General features: G+C 53.2%; 7 protein-coding genes across 7 annotated transcripts; 5 read left to right on the plus strand and 2 right to left on the minus strand.

Moving 5' to 3' along the window:
• Positions 1–61: 61 nt before the first annotated feature.
• Positions 62–3,128, plus strand: PV05_09958 (uncharacterized protein). Its single transcript, XM_013456346.1, has one exon. It carries the CDS (start codon positions 166–168, stop codon positions 3,016–3,018), a length of 2,853 nt encoding a protein of 950 aa, XP_013311800.1. The 5' UTR covers positions 62–165; the 3' UTR covers positions 3,019–3,128.
• PV05_09959 (uncharacterized protein) lies at positions 2,996–4,530 on the minus strand. The gene is made up of 2 exons (XM_013456347.1): positions 4,338–4,530; positions 2,996–4,285 (listed from the first exon to the last, which is right to left on the minus strand). The coding sequence occupies exon 2, from the start codon at positions 3,941–3,943 to the stop codon at positions 3,110–3,112; it is 834 nt and encodes a 277-aa protein (XP_013311801.1). The 5' UTR covers positions 3,944–4,285; positions 4,338–4,530; the 3' UTR covers positions 2,996–3,109.
• Positions 4,531–4,715: 185 nt separating this feature from the next.
• PV05_09960 (uncharacterized protein) lies at positions 4,716–6,464 on the plus strand. The gene has a single exon (XM_013456348.1). It carries the CDS (start codon positions 4,843–4,845, stop codon positions 6,307–6,309), a length of 1,467 nt encoding a protein of 488 aa, XP_013311802.1. The 5' UTR covers positions 4,716–4,842; the 3' UTR covers positions 6,310–6,464.
• Positions 6,450–7,416, minus strand: PV05_09961 (uncharacterized protein). The gene is made up of 3 exons (XM_013456349.1): positions 7,317–7,416; positions 6,860–7,267; positions 6,450–6,798 (listed from the first exon to the last, which is right to left on the minus strand). Coding segments are annotated over exons 1-3 (612 nt in total). The 5' UTR covers positions 7,319–7,416; the 3' UTR covers positions 6,450–6,596.
• A 153-nt stretch (positions 7,417–7,569) lies between these two features.
• Positions 7,570–9,439, plus strand: PV05_09962 (uncharacterized protein). The gene has a single exon (XM_013456350.1). The coding sequence runs from the start codon at positions 7,647–7,649 to the stop codon at positions 9,414–9,416; it is 1,770 nt and encodes a 589-aa protein (XP_013311804.1). The 5' UTR covers positions 7,570–7,646; the 3' UTR covers positions 9,417–9,439.
• Positions 9,440–10,125: 686 nt separating this feature from the next.
• PV05_09963 (uncharacterized protein) lies at positions 10,126–11,678 on the plus strand. The gene has a single exon (XM_013456351.1). It carries the CDS (start codon positions 10,314–10,316, stop codon positions 11,490–11,492), a length of 1,179 nt encoding a protein of 392 aa, XP_013311805.1. The 5' UTR covers positions 10,126–10,313; the 3' UTR covers positions 11,493–11,678.
• A 303-nt stretch (positions 11,679–11,981) lies between these two features.
• PV05_09964 (uncharacterized protein) lies at positions 11,982–16,303 on the plus strand. The gene is made up of 3 exons (XM_013456352.1): positions 11,982–14,817; positions 14,867–15,473; positions 15,545–16,303. Exons 1-3 carry the CDS (start codon positions 12,440–12,442, stop codon positions 16,085–16,087), a joined length of 3,528 nt encoding a protein of 1,175 aa, XP_013311806.1. The 5' UTR covers positions 11,982–12,439; the 3' UTR covers positions 16,088–16,303.
• Positions 16,304–16,360: the final 57 nt, after the last annotated feature.

Raw genomic sequence — 16,360 nt, forward strand, 5'->3', positions numbered from 1 at the left:
TCTAGCTGTCTCTGGATCTTTTTTGATCCAAAAATTTGTGATGACGGCGACGACTTTCCGCATAAAGTTGATGTGGTTGGATCAAATAAAGAGGAGAGGAATTATCGGCTTTTTAGGAGTCGCAATTGATGGCACGACCGTAGGTGAACAGTCGCGACAGTACAAATGGCGACCAAAGTCAATTTCAAAACCACCTTCGAAGCAGCGAGGACCATCGAGCCAATCTACACTGGGGGCGATGTTTCACACAACTCGACTGGCACATTAATCGCCAGCTGTGTTGACGAAGATGTCCTTGTATTTGATGTGAGGACGGGAAAAGTTCTATGTCGAATCGAAGGGGACGGAGAACCTGTGACCAGTTTGTGTTTGGCTCCCGATGCCTCCCATTTGGTAATATGTTCTCGCTCACTTTCCATGCGAATATTCGCCCTTGTGTCGGAAGAAGGACCCCAGACACTTTCATCCAAACTATCACGAACCTTGAAGCCTCACAACACTCCAGTCGTCTCTTCAGCCGTTGACTCGACTGGATCCTTACTGGCGACTGGTGGCACCGATGGAACCGTTAAAGTATGGGATATTCGAGGGGGCTACGTGTCTCACACTTTTCACGGCCATGGAGGAGTTGTATCTGCCTTAAAATTCTTCGCTTCAGAATCGACTGCGCCATCCAGGAACGCAGACGGGAAATGGAATCGGGAACGGAAGAGCCGTGACGGCGATCAGATGGCGGTCGACGGAACGTACCCAGCTCAGGCCATCTATCTCGCATCAGGTGGCGAAGATGGAAAGATTCGCGTATGGAATTTGGAGTCTCGAAAATCGGTCGCTGCCCTGGATTCACACGTCAGCGTTGTACGAAGTCTAGATCATTCAGCAGATCAGCAGCTTCTGCTGTCTGCCAGTCGTGACAGGACAATAATCTTATGGAACACGCAGACCTGGAAACAACTTAAAGTGATCCCTGCACTTGAGGTCCTGGAGACTGCAGGATTTATCAACAATGGCAGATATTGCTACGCTGGGGGAGAACACGGCGCAGTACGAGTATGGGACGCTGTTGCAGGTTACGAAGTCACACCAAAACAGAAACCTGGCTTCGAGAACGACGCAATCACGATGATTGTGCATATCGCCGATGACGACGCACTGCTTTCCATTCACCAAGATCGCACCATGAGATTTAGGGACATTTCAAAGCTACGAGACCTAAACAAGTCACAATCTGTACTACAACTACCTCTCATTCGGACGATGGCGGGCAACTACGACGAAGTTATTGACATGGCCTGCGTCGGGCCGGATAGGACCCTACTAGCACTCGCCACCAACACTGAGAGCATCAGACTTGTTTCTATCGTAGACGACAGCAACAAGACCTCAAAACCAGGTTCCTTCAGCAACGACGTTGCTCTACTTGAAGGGCACGAGGATATCATAATATGCCTAGACGTCGACTGGTCAGGCCACTGGTTGGCCACGGGTGCAAAGGATAACACTGCGAGACTGTGGCGATTAGATTCAGCCTCGTCATCGTACAAATGCTTCGCTACGTTCGCAGGACATGCAGAATCCCTGGGCGCCATAGCCTTACCAAGAAGTCAGCCCAACAATAACGCTGCATCCAAGAATCCCGCGGACCATCCACCTGCCTTCCTCCTGACCGGATCACAAGACAAAACCATAAAGCGATGGGACACCGCACGACTAATATACACTCCATCCATGACCGAACCTCACTCTGGAACGAAAGCTCTCTTCACACGAGTTGCACACGAAAAAGATATCAATGCCATCGACGTATCACCCATCGCCCCCTTGTTCGCCTCCGCCTCACAAGACCGTACCATCAAAGTCTGGTCGTTAGAAGACGGCTCAGTCGCAGGCATCCTCCGTGGCCACAAACGAGGAGTGTGGTCCATCCGGTTCTCTCCAGCCGGGACACCGGCCCTGCCCCTCGCCGATGGCGGCTCGAGTGGTTCTCGTGGCCTCCTCGTTTCTGGCTCCGGCGACCGCACGGTTAAGATATGGTCTCTGGCTACATACACCTGTCTCCAAACCTTTGAAGGGCACAGCAATTCCGTCCTGAAAGTCCTCTGGCTTCCGCCGACTCCGTCTCAGCCCTCAGACTCCGATTCTGATACGCATCCCGACCCTCACTCACCACAACCCACCCAGCCGCTCATCGCCTCCGCCTCCTCCGACACCCTCGTCAAACTCTGGTCCCCCTATTCTCCCTCGGACTCCGACCACCTCCTCGCCACATTGGACAACCACACAGACCGTGTCTGGGCTCTCGCGGCGCCAAACTCCTACCCTTCCAAACAGCGCTACCCATTCCCCCTCATATCCGGCGCCGCCGACGCCACTCTAACATTCTGGCGCGACACAACCGTTCAAACCGCAACCCTCGCCTCCCAGCGCGCAACGCAAAGAATTGAACAAGATCAAGCTCTCCAAAACCACATTGTGTCCAAGAATTACCGCGAAGCCATCACGCTTTCACTCGCGCTGAATCACCCCGCCCGCCTTCTGCGCGTGTTCCAAGATGTGATCAGCTTGCCTGACTCCGAGAAAGATACGTCGTCTATCATGGGCGTCAAGGCCGTTGACGACGTCCTGGCGAGCCTGGACCATCAACAAATCTACAACCTTCTCGAACGCGCGAGGGATTGGAATACGAACGCGCGGACCGCGACGATCGCGCAGACAATCCTGAATTGTCTATTCAGAAAGTATCCCGCTAGTGTGCTAGTTGATATTGCCAAGGACCGGAGTCTGAGGTCAAGCGGGGGCAAAGCTGGTGGCATGAAAGAACTCCTTCGTGCGTTGGAAGTGTACACTGAGCGCCACTATAAGCGGATGGAGGAGTTGGTCGATGAGAGTTATCTGATTGAATACACACTCAGAGAGATGGATGAGATTGTGGGTGTTGCTAGTGGTATTGAGGGAATACTCGCAAATGGACACGGAGATGAGAAAGGGGTTGAGGGGGATTTTGTCATGTTAGAATAGTAGCCTCGAAAAAGAAAGGATAATTTGATGCTGGAACCCTCCACCAAGAGGGTAGAATGTATGGTATTCCTCACGCAGCGCTCAAGTCAAGCTACCTCCTGTCACGGTCGCGGCGCTCCTTATCTCTGTCCCTGTCTCTATCGCGATCTCTGTGGCTGCGGTGAGACGAACTCGAATCATACCGATCATCATCTCGATATCGTTCTCGGTCTCTGTGTCTGTCTCGATGCCGGCTATCATGGTCGCCATCATCCCGTTGTCGTCGGTCTTTCGATCTATCTTCGTCCCTTCTTGACCTGGAGACATCGTAATCTCTGTCGTCTTTGCGTCGTCTTGCGCGAGAAGTATCTCTGTCATCCGCGTCTCGCTTGGACGAGCTTGAGCGCGAAAATGAATTCATCTGGTCACGATAGTCATCATCTCCACTCTTTCGATCCCGCTCGCGTTCACGGCCCTCTTCCCGACCACTGCGCTCCAGGTTGCGATCTCTGCGCTGTCGCCAGTCTTCCTCTTTCTCCTGACCTTTCGACTCTTTCAACCTCTTCTGCAATTCATCCTCCGAGATCCGTTCTCCTGTGGCTTTGTTCTCGCGCATGAGTGGTGTGAAAAAGCCTTGGCCCTTGTTGTTCTTTCGCATATCTGCCTTGCCCCAGGCGCCTAGTTCAACACCATTCGTTCCTGGAGCGGGTTTCGCACCTATTCCGAGAAATCCTTCCTGCTTGCGTAGCTTTCGTGGATTCTCGTCTGCTGAAGGGTTGAAATTGATAACCTCGCCGTTGGCACGTCGTTTCTGACCCATCCCTCTTAGCATCGCCATGCCAAACTCTTCAACCGGCATAGCGGCATACTCTTCTAGTGTACTCGAGTCCGGTCTTGACGCGACGTCTTCTCTGTAATCTTGCGCCTCGTCTCGGTATGTGTGCATGTTTCCCTGTTGCGTTATGACAGCATTTGACTTCGGCTTGCCTGACCCATCGTCCAGAAGCGCTTGTAACGCTTCCTCGTCCGCAGTCAAGTCTTTATGTGTTGCCTCCGGCTCGTTTTCATTAGGCGCAGTTTGCTGTTCGCCATTGCCCTCCACAGCTACGGCTTTGCCACCTATTTCAGCAAGCTGCAGCCCACTCGCGGTACTGACTTCATCTCGTTCAACCACGATAACATGTCCATTCTGCTGTTGGGCCTGCACCTCAGCAGGAAGAAGGTTCTTACGACCTCGTCTTCGCCAATCGGCATTTCCGGCGTTCTTGATGACTAGCTCTTCCGAGTCCTGTACAGGCTGACTTAGAATGGCACCACTTGACGAAAAGCCAGTAACTGACTCGTGTCTAGGCTCTTCCTCATCTTCGTTGTCTGAATCATGGCGGAGCGCAGTTTTCGGCCGGCCATTTGCGAGTGCGGTCTTTCTAGCAGGTAGGATTGGTCCTTTGACTGGCGCAGAGGGTTTCTGCTTACCAAATCCGAAGGAAATTGGTTTCGACATGGCTGTCAAAGCGCATGCATTCGAATCTGAACATAAATATTTAGGCAGGCCCACGTCACGGATTTTGATGCCGGGATGCTCAAAAAGTTCGACGGCGATAATCATATGCTTCGCAGTAACCTACTACGGTCGGCCATTCAGCCCATTTTTTCGGCTGCGACCTTTCGTCAAGTGGCCTTCGTTTGACGCGCTGCCCAAAATTCGCATCAGCCTTTGTTTTTCGCTTTCCACAGCCCATCACTGACCGTCGCACACGGTTGACACCTGGTGTGTCGCCGTCTCCCAAAGTCAACATAGAGCGTCTCACGAATCCCAAAATACGACACCCGACTCTATACCTCACGATGTCCGCCAATGCAGCGCCGCCCGGCGCGGGCACAGATGTGGCGCTTCTCTCAACCTTTCAGAAACACATCGAGGACATGCGGAGTCTGTCACTCTGTAAAATCTGCATCAAGCCATTCTACGAACCCTTCATCCTGGGCTGCGGCCACACGTACTGCTATTCATGTCTAGCTAGCTGGTTTGGTGGCGCGCAAACCCGAAAAAAGAATAAGAACTGTCCAGACTGCAGAGCCGAAGTGACGATACAACCCTCACCAAATTTCCTTCTGCGAGATCTAGTTCATATGTTTATTGGTCGGGCAGAACTGCTTCCAGAAGATGAGACTGTCCACGAACACCAACAAGCCAGAGAAGATGAGGCTGTGCTTCTTGCAGCAGATCGGGCAGGGCCTGGCTTGTTCAAAGGGGTTTTCAAGCGCCCACACCCTGCACATGTATTCTTTCCTTGGGCTCGCGGTATATTGGACCACGAGGATAATGTCATGCGGTGCCCGGAATGTCACTGGGAGTTGGAAGATGGACAGTGTCTGCAATGTGGCTTCCACGAATACGAGCCTGGCGATAGCGACTTTGACTCTTTTGATGGTTCGGGTGGTACACCTCACACTGTTGACGACGAGTTTGACGACGATGGAGACGAACTTGATTACGAGTTCGATGTCCCTATAGGCGCTCTTCATCCAGGCTACGACTCGGCAGCCACTGATACCAGCGGCACCGACTATGGTGAAGATTACGATGAGGAGGACGATATGGATGGCTTCATTGAGCGAGATGATGAGCCAATCAATGATGATGCCAGGAGTGTGTCTACAATCACGCTCCGTCGTCTGGATCGTGAAAGCAGGAGCAGAGACTACTCGTCAGCAGCCGAGTCCGACGACTATTCTGAACACGCCGCAGATAATCGTTACGCCGGAACTCAGCCTGAGGGGAGTGACAATGAAAACTATTCAGATGGCGCAGACGACCAGGCTGAGGTGCATACGAATTATGATGAGACGACGGAGGCATCAGAAAACGAAGACGCAAACACTTTTCAGCCAACTAGCCGGTATAGAGGTCGGATCAGGAGGATAATCATCAGCGATGATGAAGATGAAGAGGATAGCAGCGAGGAGATCGAAAGAATGCTCATGGGGCGGGCGACAGATGGGACAGGAGGCGGCCATGAAGTGGACGAGGATGAAGACGAAATGCTAGACGAAGAAGGAGGCGACAGCGACGCGTCAGGGTCTGACGAATCAGACATTCGACCTCCCCATTCAGCTGCACGGCGAATGCAGCATCTACACAGTCAAAGAGCCAGACGCAATAATTTCGGACCCTATGCGCCTCACCAAACTCACCGACCATCGTCCTATGGTTCTCGAACCAATCCGTCGAGACAGCAGTCGGCGGATAGATACGACAGACCGTCACATGGGAGGCGGATACCCGTTGGTGGTGGGAACCGACATTTCTAGATGATAGAAGCACTTCGCTGAGGGATCGCTTCAGTGACTAAGCGCTGAGCATGGCTTCAAAGAGAAGCACGCGTGTGCTTGACGGCGGCGGGTCCTCAGGTGGAGGAATTTCACCAGAACGAGAGATACGGAATGTATCACCACGAATGATACCCATTTTATGATTCACTTGGCTTGATGACCCATTCAATCCCCTTGATTTGCCTTGTTACGCCGCGCTATGCATGTGTACATCAGTATCTAGCACTGGTTTCCTTTTGGTTTTCATTTTCCACCCGGGCCATTGACTATGCAGCTAATACTTGCTTGCTCGTGTCGTATTCCATATCGATAATGCCATCTTTCTTGACCACCTTGACCGTCATCCCCTTAAAGTCGATGGGTAATCGTCGCTGCAGCTCGTCCGTGCACATGCGTAAAATCTTCATGCCTTGCTCAAATGAGATGTCTGGATGGTGGTGCTTGTCGAGAATGGAGAGGCAGTAGTATCTAATCGCTTTTGTCAGCAGCAGCTTCTCTTTCTTTCTGGGTGCTATGGAGGTACACGTACTGAGCATATCCGTGGGCGGCATAGGGCACTTTGGCACTGCTGGCGAGATAGTCCAACCAATACAGACTTGGCTGCTTTGTGATCGGATCCATCCCACCGAGCAGCAAATTCACATTGTACGGCTTCCTGCTGCGCAGTGATCGGGCGAGTTCACCCCTGACAAAGCTCGCGACAGCACTGGGACTGAGGTCGGCCTCGTTGCGCATGGTGTACAGGGCGACGTTGGCTTGAATGTACTCAGCGAATTGGATGGTGTCGCCTGGTTCGCCGGAAAACGCGAGAAGCGTATGTTTGTTGAGTTGGCGGGTCTTGTCGTCGGAAGACTTGAGGATCGTGGCTCCGCGCATGGCGGCTTTGCTGGCGGCGATGATTGTGAAGTCGCGGCCTGTGAGGCCGAGAAGGACTTCCCTAGACTGATGTCAATTGAGGCAAAAGGGTGAGGATATGGGAGGCTTACATGTTGACGGTAGTTGAATTCGAGAATACTGGAAAGGATTGAGGGGGGTAGAAGGGGTATGAAGTGAGAGTAACAACCACGATTAGTGCTGTCGCTGTAGACCAGCCCGACACGTACGAAGCTCTGCCTTGCGTTTATTAGACGTGATCTTTTCAGGGAAGGTCAGGCGAATGGCGAGGCTGAGAAATCTGAAACGAGGCTGAAGATGCGAAATTCCGCCCGCATCTTCAATTTTTATTTTTTGGAGAAAGCCTTCAAAGTTGTCAACCACAAAAGTTGCTGCGAGGCGGCAATACGTGCATTCTTCCCACGAGTGTATCGGAGTACGAGATGTCCTTCTTCACGGCTCCAGCGTCGCAGCGGAAACGCAAGAGGCCCACCGAGAATGCAGGCAAGCCTAGAAAGAGACGGGATGCAGACAGGACCGAAGCACGCGACGAGGAAGATGAGCGGCCACAGCGGAAGACACCACGAGCTCGAAAGCAGGAGCGAGACGAGTCGATTTCCGGAAGTGAATCGGACGAAGAAGTCGAACACGAGACCGATGTCGAGTCAGAAGCCACCTCCGAAGAAGGCGAGACCGCCGCCGAGCGCAGAGTGCGGCTTGCACAAAGATATCTGGACAATATCAGACAAGAGGTGGATGAAGTTGGCTTTGACGCCGAAGATCTTGACAGAGACCACATTGCACAGAGACTCAAGGAAGATGTGGACGAGGCAAAGGGGAGACAGTACAGATTGATTGCCACAAGCCTAGACTTCGCCAATGCCAGTCATAGCAGTTTTCGGGCAGACACTGATAGCACCACAGGTGTTGCAGTGTGCGCGCCATACGTATATACTGTGAGCAAAGACAAGACTTTGATAAAATGGCAACTACAACCACCGGTTACGTTGTTCAGCAATGGCTCTGCAGCGCCTCGAAGACGACGACCGAAGCAGTTGAAGTACGTGAGGGGAGTACAAATCAGGGCTTCAGCTCCCCAACAGCACGGTCATACCGGTGCGATACTATGTGTTGCAGCTTCACCGGACGGGAACTATGTGGCTACCGGCGGAGCGGACAAGAAGCTGATCATATGGTCTGCGGAAGATCTACGGCCGTTGAAGACATTCACGACCCATCGAGATGGCGTTACTGGTCTGGCTTTTGCACCCAACTCGGCTACACAGACTGGATTCGGAGCACAGCTATTCAGCGCAAGCATGGACAGATCATTGAAGACATACAGCTTGGCTGGAGAAGATAGTCTTGCATATGTCGAGACACTATTTGGCCATCAGGACCACGTAGTCGACGTGTCTCCGGTGTCAGTCGACCAGTGCGTGACAGTCGGTGCACGAGATCGGAAAGCTTTGTGGTGGAAGGTTGTGGACGAGTCTCTGACGAGGTTCCTGGGTGACAGTTCGAAGAAAGACGAGTATCAGACCGGAAGCTTGGATTGTGTGGCTGCGTTACCGCCTTCAAATTTTGTGACAGGCTCTGACTCTGGCGCTATCAGTCTTTGGAACGTCCATAAGAAGAAGGCACTGTTCACGATACAAACTGCGCACGGGGTCGAAGAGCCGCCGCCCTTCGAAGAAGTGACCGCTGAATCGGATCCTGCCGTGATCGAGAGACTGAAGAAGCTGGACACGAGGAGACCAACCCCGCGGGGCGTTACAGCACTAGCTACAGTCCCGGGTACTGATGTTGTTCTCAGCGGAAGTTGGGATGGCTGGATCAGAGTGTGGAAGCTCAGCGACGACAAAAGGTCACTGCTTTCACTGGGTACGATTGGAAAATTTGAGGGGAACGGCTCGGATGCAATTGAGCAGGCGCATTCCACGCCATCGAGCACACCGTCCGAAGTCGACGGAAGTCTACGGGAAGAGGCAGCTCCTGGACTTGTCCGAGGTATCATCAACTCTCTGGCTGTATTCGAGAGACGGAAGGAAATCACAAATGAGTTTGGAGGAAAGAAAGAGGGTGGATGTGTGGGTATTTGCGTCGTGGCTGGTACAGGCAAGCAGATGCGGCTAGGAAGGTGGAAGAAGATGCCACATGGAAGGAATGGCGCAATGGTGTTCGAAGTACCACTTCGATCAGACAAGCAGTAATCTTCGCACTGTTAGAATAAAACTGTATACTTTGATACTCTGAAGGCAGCCTTGTTTGGTTGACGGTGTAGATTTCCACGATGGAAGAGCCTCGCTGAATCCCGTATCCGTTCACGTGACACACCCGCCTCGGGCTTGGCGTTGTAGCAGCGTCAAAAAATCCAATTCGATCATCCAAACTTCAGCTTCCTTTTTTTCCTCTTCAGATCAAAAAAAGCAACAGAGCCAGCCACGACCGTCGTTTCTTATATCTACAGCGATGTGTTGCCATGGGTTCTTTGAACTCAGTGGCTCTGGAGAACAATTTTCCTTGTAGGAAGTTTCTTTCTCGTTGGGTCCTCTTCAGTGAGGGCGATGAGTCTGGAATGTCGATTTTATGGGAGACAGTCCTTCTTTTCTAATCAACGCTGCCGAGCGCATGATCTAGAGGCAACTCCTCGAAGTGTCTGAGCTTGAAGCCCTTCCTGAATGGTCCAGCCTTGTTCCATCCTCGCCTCTGATTCGCAGTCCGAGGAATCATGTCACGAATCATCTGCAATGCTTTCGCGCGCTCTTTGGTCCCAACTTCAAAGGATGCGTTGGATCGTGCACGCATTCCGAAGAGCAGTTCTTCTACACGAATGGAGTGAGTGTTGTTGTGGTGGTGTTGTGCATTCCAGCGAAGCTGTTATGTGGACCTCGGCCTCGCACGGTCAATCCTATCAAGGTAAATATCATTGCTCGCTACAAAGTCCCTACCATTTCCTTTCATCAGCTTATTTCTAAGTCTCGTACACTCGTTTGGGAAGTGCTCTTGCGCTTCAGTCACTCATTTGGATCTGTTGTCTTAAGATTTTCCTTGTTCCCTTACCCAGAATTCGTTTACTTGTCGAGATAGCTCCTTGCAATTCTTCCACAATGAAACGATCCAGCAAGTCCATGCCCATAGTGGCGCTGCTGGCTGTCAGTGCCACTGCGCAGACCACGACTCAGATCAACGATCCTGCCGACACTGGCGTCACGACTGTAACATACTCTGTCTGCCCGACTGCTGTGACCATCACTACAACTCTGTCCAGCACTCTCACCTGGTGCCCAGGAGGTGGATGCAATGGGGGTGCACCAACAATCACTCCTCCACCCGTCATCGATGGTCTCGGAACCGAGATTCTTGCCTTTACCACAACTTACCCTAACGGCGACATCGGTGTCTATCACGAGTACCTTACTGTCTATCAGCGACCCAACGCTACTGGTACGGGCATGGAGGCATGTACCTACACAATTAGGGAACAGTGTCCATGCGAGACCAGGAACCCACTCTCCATTCCAGCGGGTTTCACAACAACTGTCACTGCATGCACTGCATGCGGTGAGAATGGTGCTGCTGCAACTGTTACACTTACAACCCCATGCGAGACCGGCCCATATGCTACCGTTACGCCGATGGTCGGTCCTACTGGTGTTAGCGCCCCAGGCTCAGGCTCAGGCTCAGGTTCCGGAAGTGGCTCTGGTTCAGGTAGCGGCTCTGGAGCCGACTCTCGAGTTGATGAAGGTACCGGTGCCGGTAGCAGTGCTGGATCAGGCTCCGGCAGTGGCAGTGGCAGTGGATCAGGTTCTGGTGCCGGTACTGGTTCAGGTGCAGGTTCAGGTGCAGGTTCAGGTGCAGGCTCAGGTGCAGGCTCCGGTGCTGGTTCAGGTACTGGTGCAGGCTCAGGCGCTGGCTCCGGTGCTGGTTCAGGTGCAGGTTCAGGTGCAGGCTCCGGTGCAGGCTCCGGTGCTGGTTCAGGTACTGGTTCAGGTGCAGGCTCTGCCTCTGGCTCCGGTGCTGGCTCTGGCAGTGGATCAGGTTCGGGTACTGGGTCGGGTACTGGTTCAGGTGCTAGCAGTGGTGCAGGCTCTGGTGCTGGATCTGGCGCTGGTAGCGGTGCTGGATCTGGGATGGCGGGCGCAAACAGTAACAACACGATCTCGCCACTTATCACGCCTGTCGCACCGTCGGCTTCATCATATACCGGTGGTGCTGGCCATACGACGGCCTTTGCTCTTCCTGAGGTGTTGGCTGCTGTCGTGGGATGTTTGGCTTGGATGTTGTAGCCTTGGTGATGGATGCTTTTCGTTTTCAGGAGCAGAGATTGACCTTTCAGCCTGGGTCGTGGGACATATTGCTTTGAGGGTACCTTGTTGGTATGATTCCAAACACAAAGGAACGTTGATGTGTTGGTAGAGTGGTTAGCACCTTTTGAGTCATGATTTAGGTCGTCGTATGGGCATCTTGTTTCGGTACAATATCTCGCAACACTTGTCTGCATAAATGAATTCTGTATGTACCTGATCGTCATGCCCACAGATCGCTTGTCGGTCAAGGTGGCTAGCGGGATGCCAAAGTCAAGTCCCCCCAGTGGTCCCCATTACCGTCCCGGCTGCTGGCGTTGTGCCTCGATGGATCACCGGCAAGTGGATGGCAGGAGAAGCCAATCAGTGGGATAAAGAGAGCATTGACGCCCAAGACGTGGGGCACGTTGTCGCTGTACAGCGCTTGGCCGGGCGGCTACAGTCTTCAGTCTTGCGAATGGACGAACTGATTGAGGATTGAGACGAGACTTTTTCCAGTACGAGTACATGGCCAAGGATAAGATACATCCCCCTTGAACCTGGCATCTTGCGTCTTCCGCCGTTTTTCTCTCGCTTTCAGCCTGCTTCGGGAAAAGAAGATCTTGAAGAAACCCAGTCTGCCGCAGCACGTTGCGCCCGAGGCCACGGCGGACTTCCTCTCATCTTCTGCCTGCTCTCTTGGTGTTCCTTCGACTTATCTATTTCCGTATATACTGCAGCGCTTGTTTCGTCTGCTTCGCTCGTCTCCCGCCTGATCTTCAACCCTACTTTTTATTGCTAATTCAGACGAAGGGGCCTAAGGTCGACCGCGGTCATCATCCTTTTGCATCCCCCCGCATTCAGTCCAGCACAGCCTTACGTAGACTGCGGCCGCGAGGTCACTCCTACAAGTCTCTGGGCGAAGACCGTTGCGGCACGCAATCTTGACCATGAGTGTACCCGGCCATCATGGAAGGTCGGAAGGCGAAATGTTTCTAAATCGACCCTCCGATCGCGACTCACCTACCATCGTCGAACCACTGCGCATCAACAAGAGGACGGCCAGTGCATCCTCTGGCGTGTCAGCCACAGCCGGAAAGCAAAGTCCTGCTCCTCAACAGCCTGCTCAGAGCACAGCTGTCTATCCTATGCCATCTTTACCCTATCCAGACGAGCGAAGCAGGCAGCAGGCGCAGTCCTCACGACCCAATGGCAATCCCGCATCGAATTCATACCCATACCCAGATGTAAGGAGAGTGACTTCTCCAGAGCAAAACCCAAGCGGGACAAGACAACCAGGGCAGCGAAGGACTTCAGGAGGTGGTCAGACGCTTGCGGAGCGGCGTGGAACTATACCAAAGCCATTGCCAGAATCACCAGGGCCGGACGCTCCCGATAAAGAAGGCCTGTTCCAGCGCCCACCACAACGCGGAGACGGTCCAGCTACGGCGCCCTTGCCAGGAAGTCAAAGCCAGAGCAGTCAGCAGTATTGGCCGCCTCCGTCGACTGCATCTACCACAGACGCATTGAGCAGGCTAAAGATCAGAGATCCATCCTCGATCAATCGGATAAGCTCAACTGCCTCCACATCTACCACAAGAGCTCAGCGGGGATCACCCCCTCCGCCCGAGACCCCAATTGTAGATCTTGCTGCACGTCCACAGACTGACATCGAGGCCCGCTACGCCGCCTCTGGGATTGCTGGTACGGCGACTTTGACTAGCTTGCAGGCTCAAAGTCTGGCTGCACAGCAAAGGGCAGCTCAGTATGGGGCATCTGCTCAACCGCAGAGTAGTGACCCTCCGAGACGGCCATGGACTCCAACAGAAGCCCCGGGCGCCAGTCCTCATCCACCCCCAACGGTCTATCAGGGCATGGGAGTGGTGCAGCCATCTCCGCCTACAGCTGCAGCAGTCCCAGCGACCCAGCCTACCGTTTCCTCTCCTGGACGAGCCCCTCATCCCGTCGAAAATGAGATCTCGAGGTTACAGCCTCATGAAGAGCCGCCGCCGGCGTACTCTCAGGTATCTGGAGCGAACGGCCGCCGCGCAGCTGAGAAACAACGACAAAGTATGGTCGGGTCGGGTACATCGGCTCCCGTTGCCGCAGCCCCGGCTGCTGCGGTTGCGGCGGATACCATGTCCAGCGCGCCAATGCCCAACCAGCAGGACCATCCGGCTTTTGCAAACGATCCGAGGCAAAACTCCCAGAGGCCTGCCCTGCACCCAGCTGTGAACGGTCAAGTGAGCAACGCGCAGCCCGCGATGCCGCAAACACCCTCACAAATTCCTCCGGCATCTCCTCCGCCGCTTCCAGAGGGGTGGATTGCCCATCTTGACCCTAACTCCGGACAGTACTACTATATCCATTTACCTACACAGTCTACTCAATGGGAGTTCCCCAAAGGTCCCACACCCCTTAATCTGGGTGATACGCCGCTATCTCCAGTGGGCAGCGTGTACCAGAACCCCCTTGCTTCCCCTGGACTTTCTTTCAGCCAGAAGCCACTAGCATCGCCAGGCCTGCCACTATCTCCAGGCTACGATCAACAGAGTATGATGAGTCTGTCGAATCCCGCCGCATTCACAGGCCCACCTCCTAGCAGTGGTATAGACATCTACAAAGTTGTGGCTACAAATGGCGTGTACTTTGGCCCATACCTGCGCTATACCAACATGGACATAGAGCGAGGCATATGGTACGGATCTATTCTTCTCGTGACGGATGCGCCCCAACCGCCTACCATTCATATTCATCAGAGTCTTGACCTGTCTCCAAACCCGCGGCAACTGAAAGCTGCCAATATATCCCAGCATCAACGATGGTCTTTCTACAAGTATGAGATTGATCTCCTCATGGAAGAATCTGGACCGGCGAAATGGACCTATGCTATCACCTCCCATCTTGGATGTACTCGTTATGAGTTTCTGGTGGCTGGTAAACACGAGACGAATTGGCGGTTCATTGCTACCTCGGGTAACGACTTTACACTGAACGTAAGCGCCAACGAGCGCGCCCGCCTAGGCGGTGTGGGATTCATGTGGAAGGACATCATGCAGAAGCATGCCGAATGCGGTGGCTTTCACTGCCAACTCGGACTGGGAAGTCAGATATACGCTGACCGCATGTGGAAAGAGATCCCTTCGTTGAAACAGTGGCTAGGGATGAGCGGGAAAGAGAACAGAAAGAACGCCGTCTGGACTGCGGCGCACGAGGAGGATGTGACGCATGCGTTTTTTCACTATTACACGAGTCATTTTGACCAGCCTCATTTACGTGAAGCTTTCGCTCAAATACCCTACATTTTGACGCTTGACGACCATGATATGTGAGTTGCTTGTCCTGGCTGGCCATTTTCACAAGCTGACGCTTTTTAGCTTTGACGGATTCGGATCTTACCCCGAGTACATGCAATTCAGCAACATGTTTAAGAATATCGGACGCATTGGAATTGAGATGTACCTGCTCTTCCAGCACCATACAACACTCGAGCTTCTACGCAATTTATCTGACGACCGCGACCTGTTTACCATCACAGGCACTGGCTGGCATTTTGTCAAGTTCTTGGGTCCCGCCGTAGCTGTTGTTGGTCCAGATACCAGAAGTGAGCGAAATCCTCACCAAGTCATGGCCGGCCCAACGTACCAAGGATTGTTTCCGAAGATCGCGTTGCTCCCGCAAACCATTCAGCATTGTATGCTGATGGTACCCGTGCCTCTGATTTACCCTAGACTCGACGCTGCAGAGCAGATTGCGCACACCATGGCAACGGGAAAGAAAGCTGTGACAGGAGCATACAACGTCCTTGGTAAAGTTACGAGCTCTGTTGCGGGAGTTGTCGGTGCCAAAGGTGCAGTGGGCTCGGGCTTCGACTCTGTCAAACGCGCCGTGGGGAAGTCCGGACTCATGGGAGGCATTTTGAACCCGTTCGGTGATATCGATGTGCTGGATGAGCTCAAAGATCAGTGGACACATGAGTCAAAGGTAGGTTTTGCTCTTCCCTTTCCACCCTCCCCATTTATAAAGGGGGAATGCTGACGGCTTCTGTGTATCAGGACCTGGAACGCACCTACTTCATCCGCACCCTTCAGGGCATATCCCATCAACGCTCGATAAGGATGACATTCATCTCCGGTGCAGTGAACACGTGTGGTGCAGGCCTCGTTCACGACCCCTCCCACCCGTCGGATCACAAGACGATGTACCAGCTCATCTCGAGCAGTGTCGTCAACACTCCGCCGCCAGGCTATGTCATGAAGCTGCTGAACAACAATAAGCCACTGTACATCCCGCCGAACGGGCAGCGCAGCGCGCCGAACCAGCCAACGGACACGAAGGAGGACATGATGGAGATCTTTACGCACGATGTCAATGGACAGGCTGTGAATAATCGAAAGTTGATGGCGAGACGGAATTATGTGGCGATCGTGGTGTATGACCCGGAGATCGTGAATGGAACATTTGGGTCCACAGGGATGCATCGGGGTGGAGGCCGGCTGAGTCTCGCGGCGGATTTTCTAGTCCAGGGAGAGGGCGCTTATGGGAATGTGGTCAAGTATGGGCCTGTTGTTGTGCCGAGTCTGGAGTTTGGGAGGTAGGATGATCGAGTGGAGGACACGTTGGATATGCCGGTTTAATTGAAGAAGTGGTTATGAATAAGACAGCGAGGTTTTTGCATAGCGGTTGGAGCCGTGTCTGCTTTCTGTATGACTTGGCCATGTTCTTGAACAAACGGGCAACCAAAAAAGATTCTAGTCTCTAGAGATGCTCCGGGACGGAAAAAGCATCTCGTGAAGCCTTGGCTTGGCATCGGGCATGTTGTCGTTTGTACGAGTACCTGGTACTCCTCTCGTACTCCTCTCAGAACCACT

This window comes from Exophiala xenobiotica (assembly GCF_000835505.1).
Source record: "Exophiala xenobiotica strain CBS 118157 unplaced genomic scaffold supercont1.6, whole genome shotgun sequence".
NCBI lineage: Eukaryota > Fungi > Ascomycota > Eurotiomycetes > Chaetothyriales > Herpotrichiellaceae > Exophiala > Exophiala xenobiotica.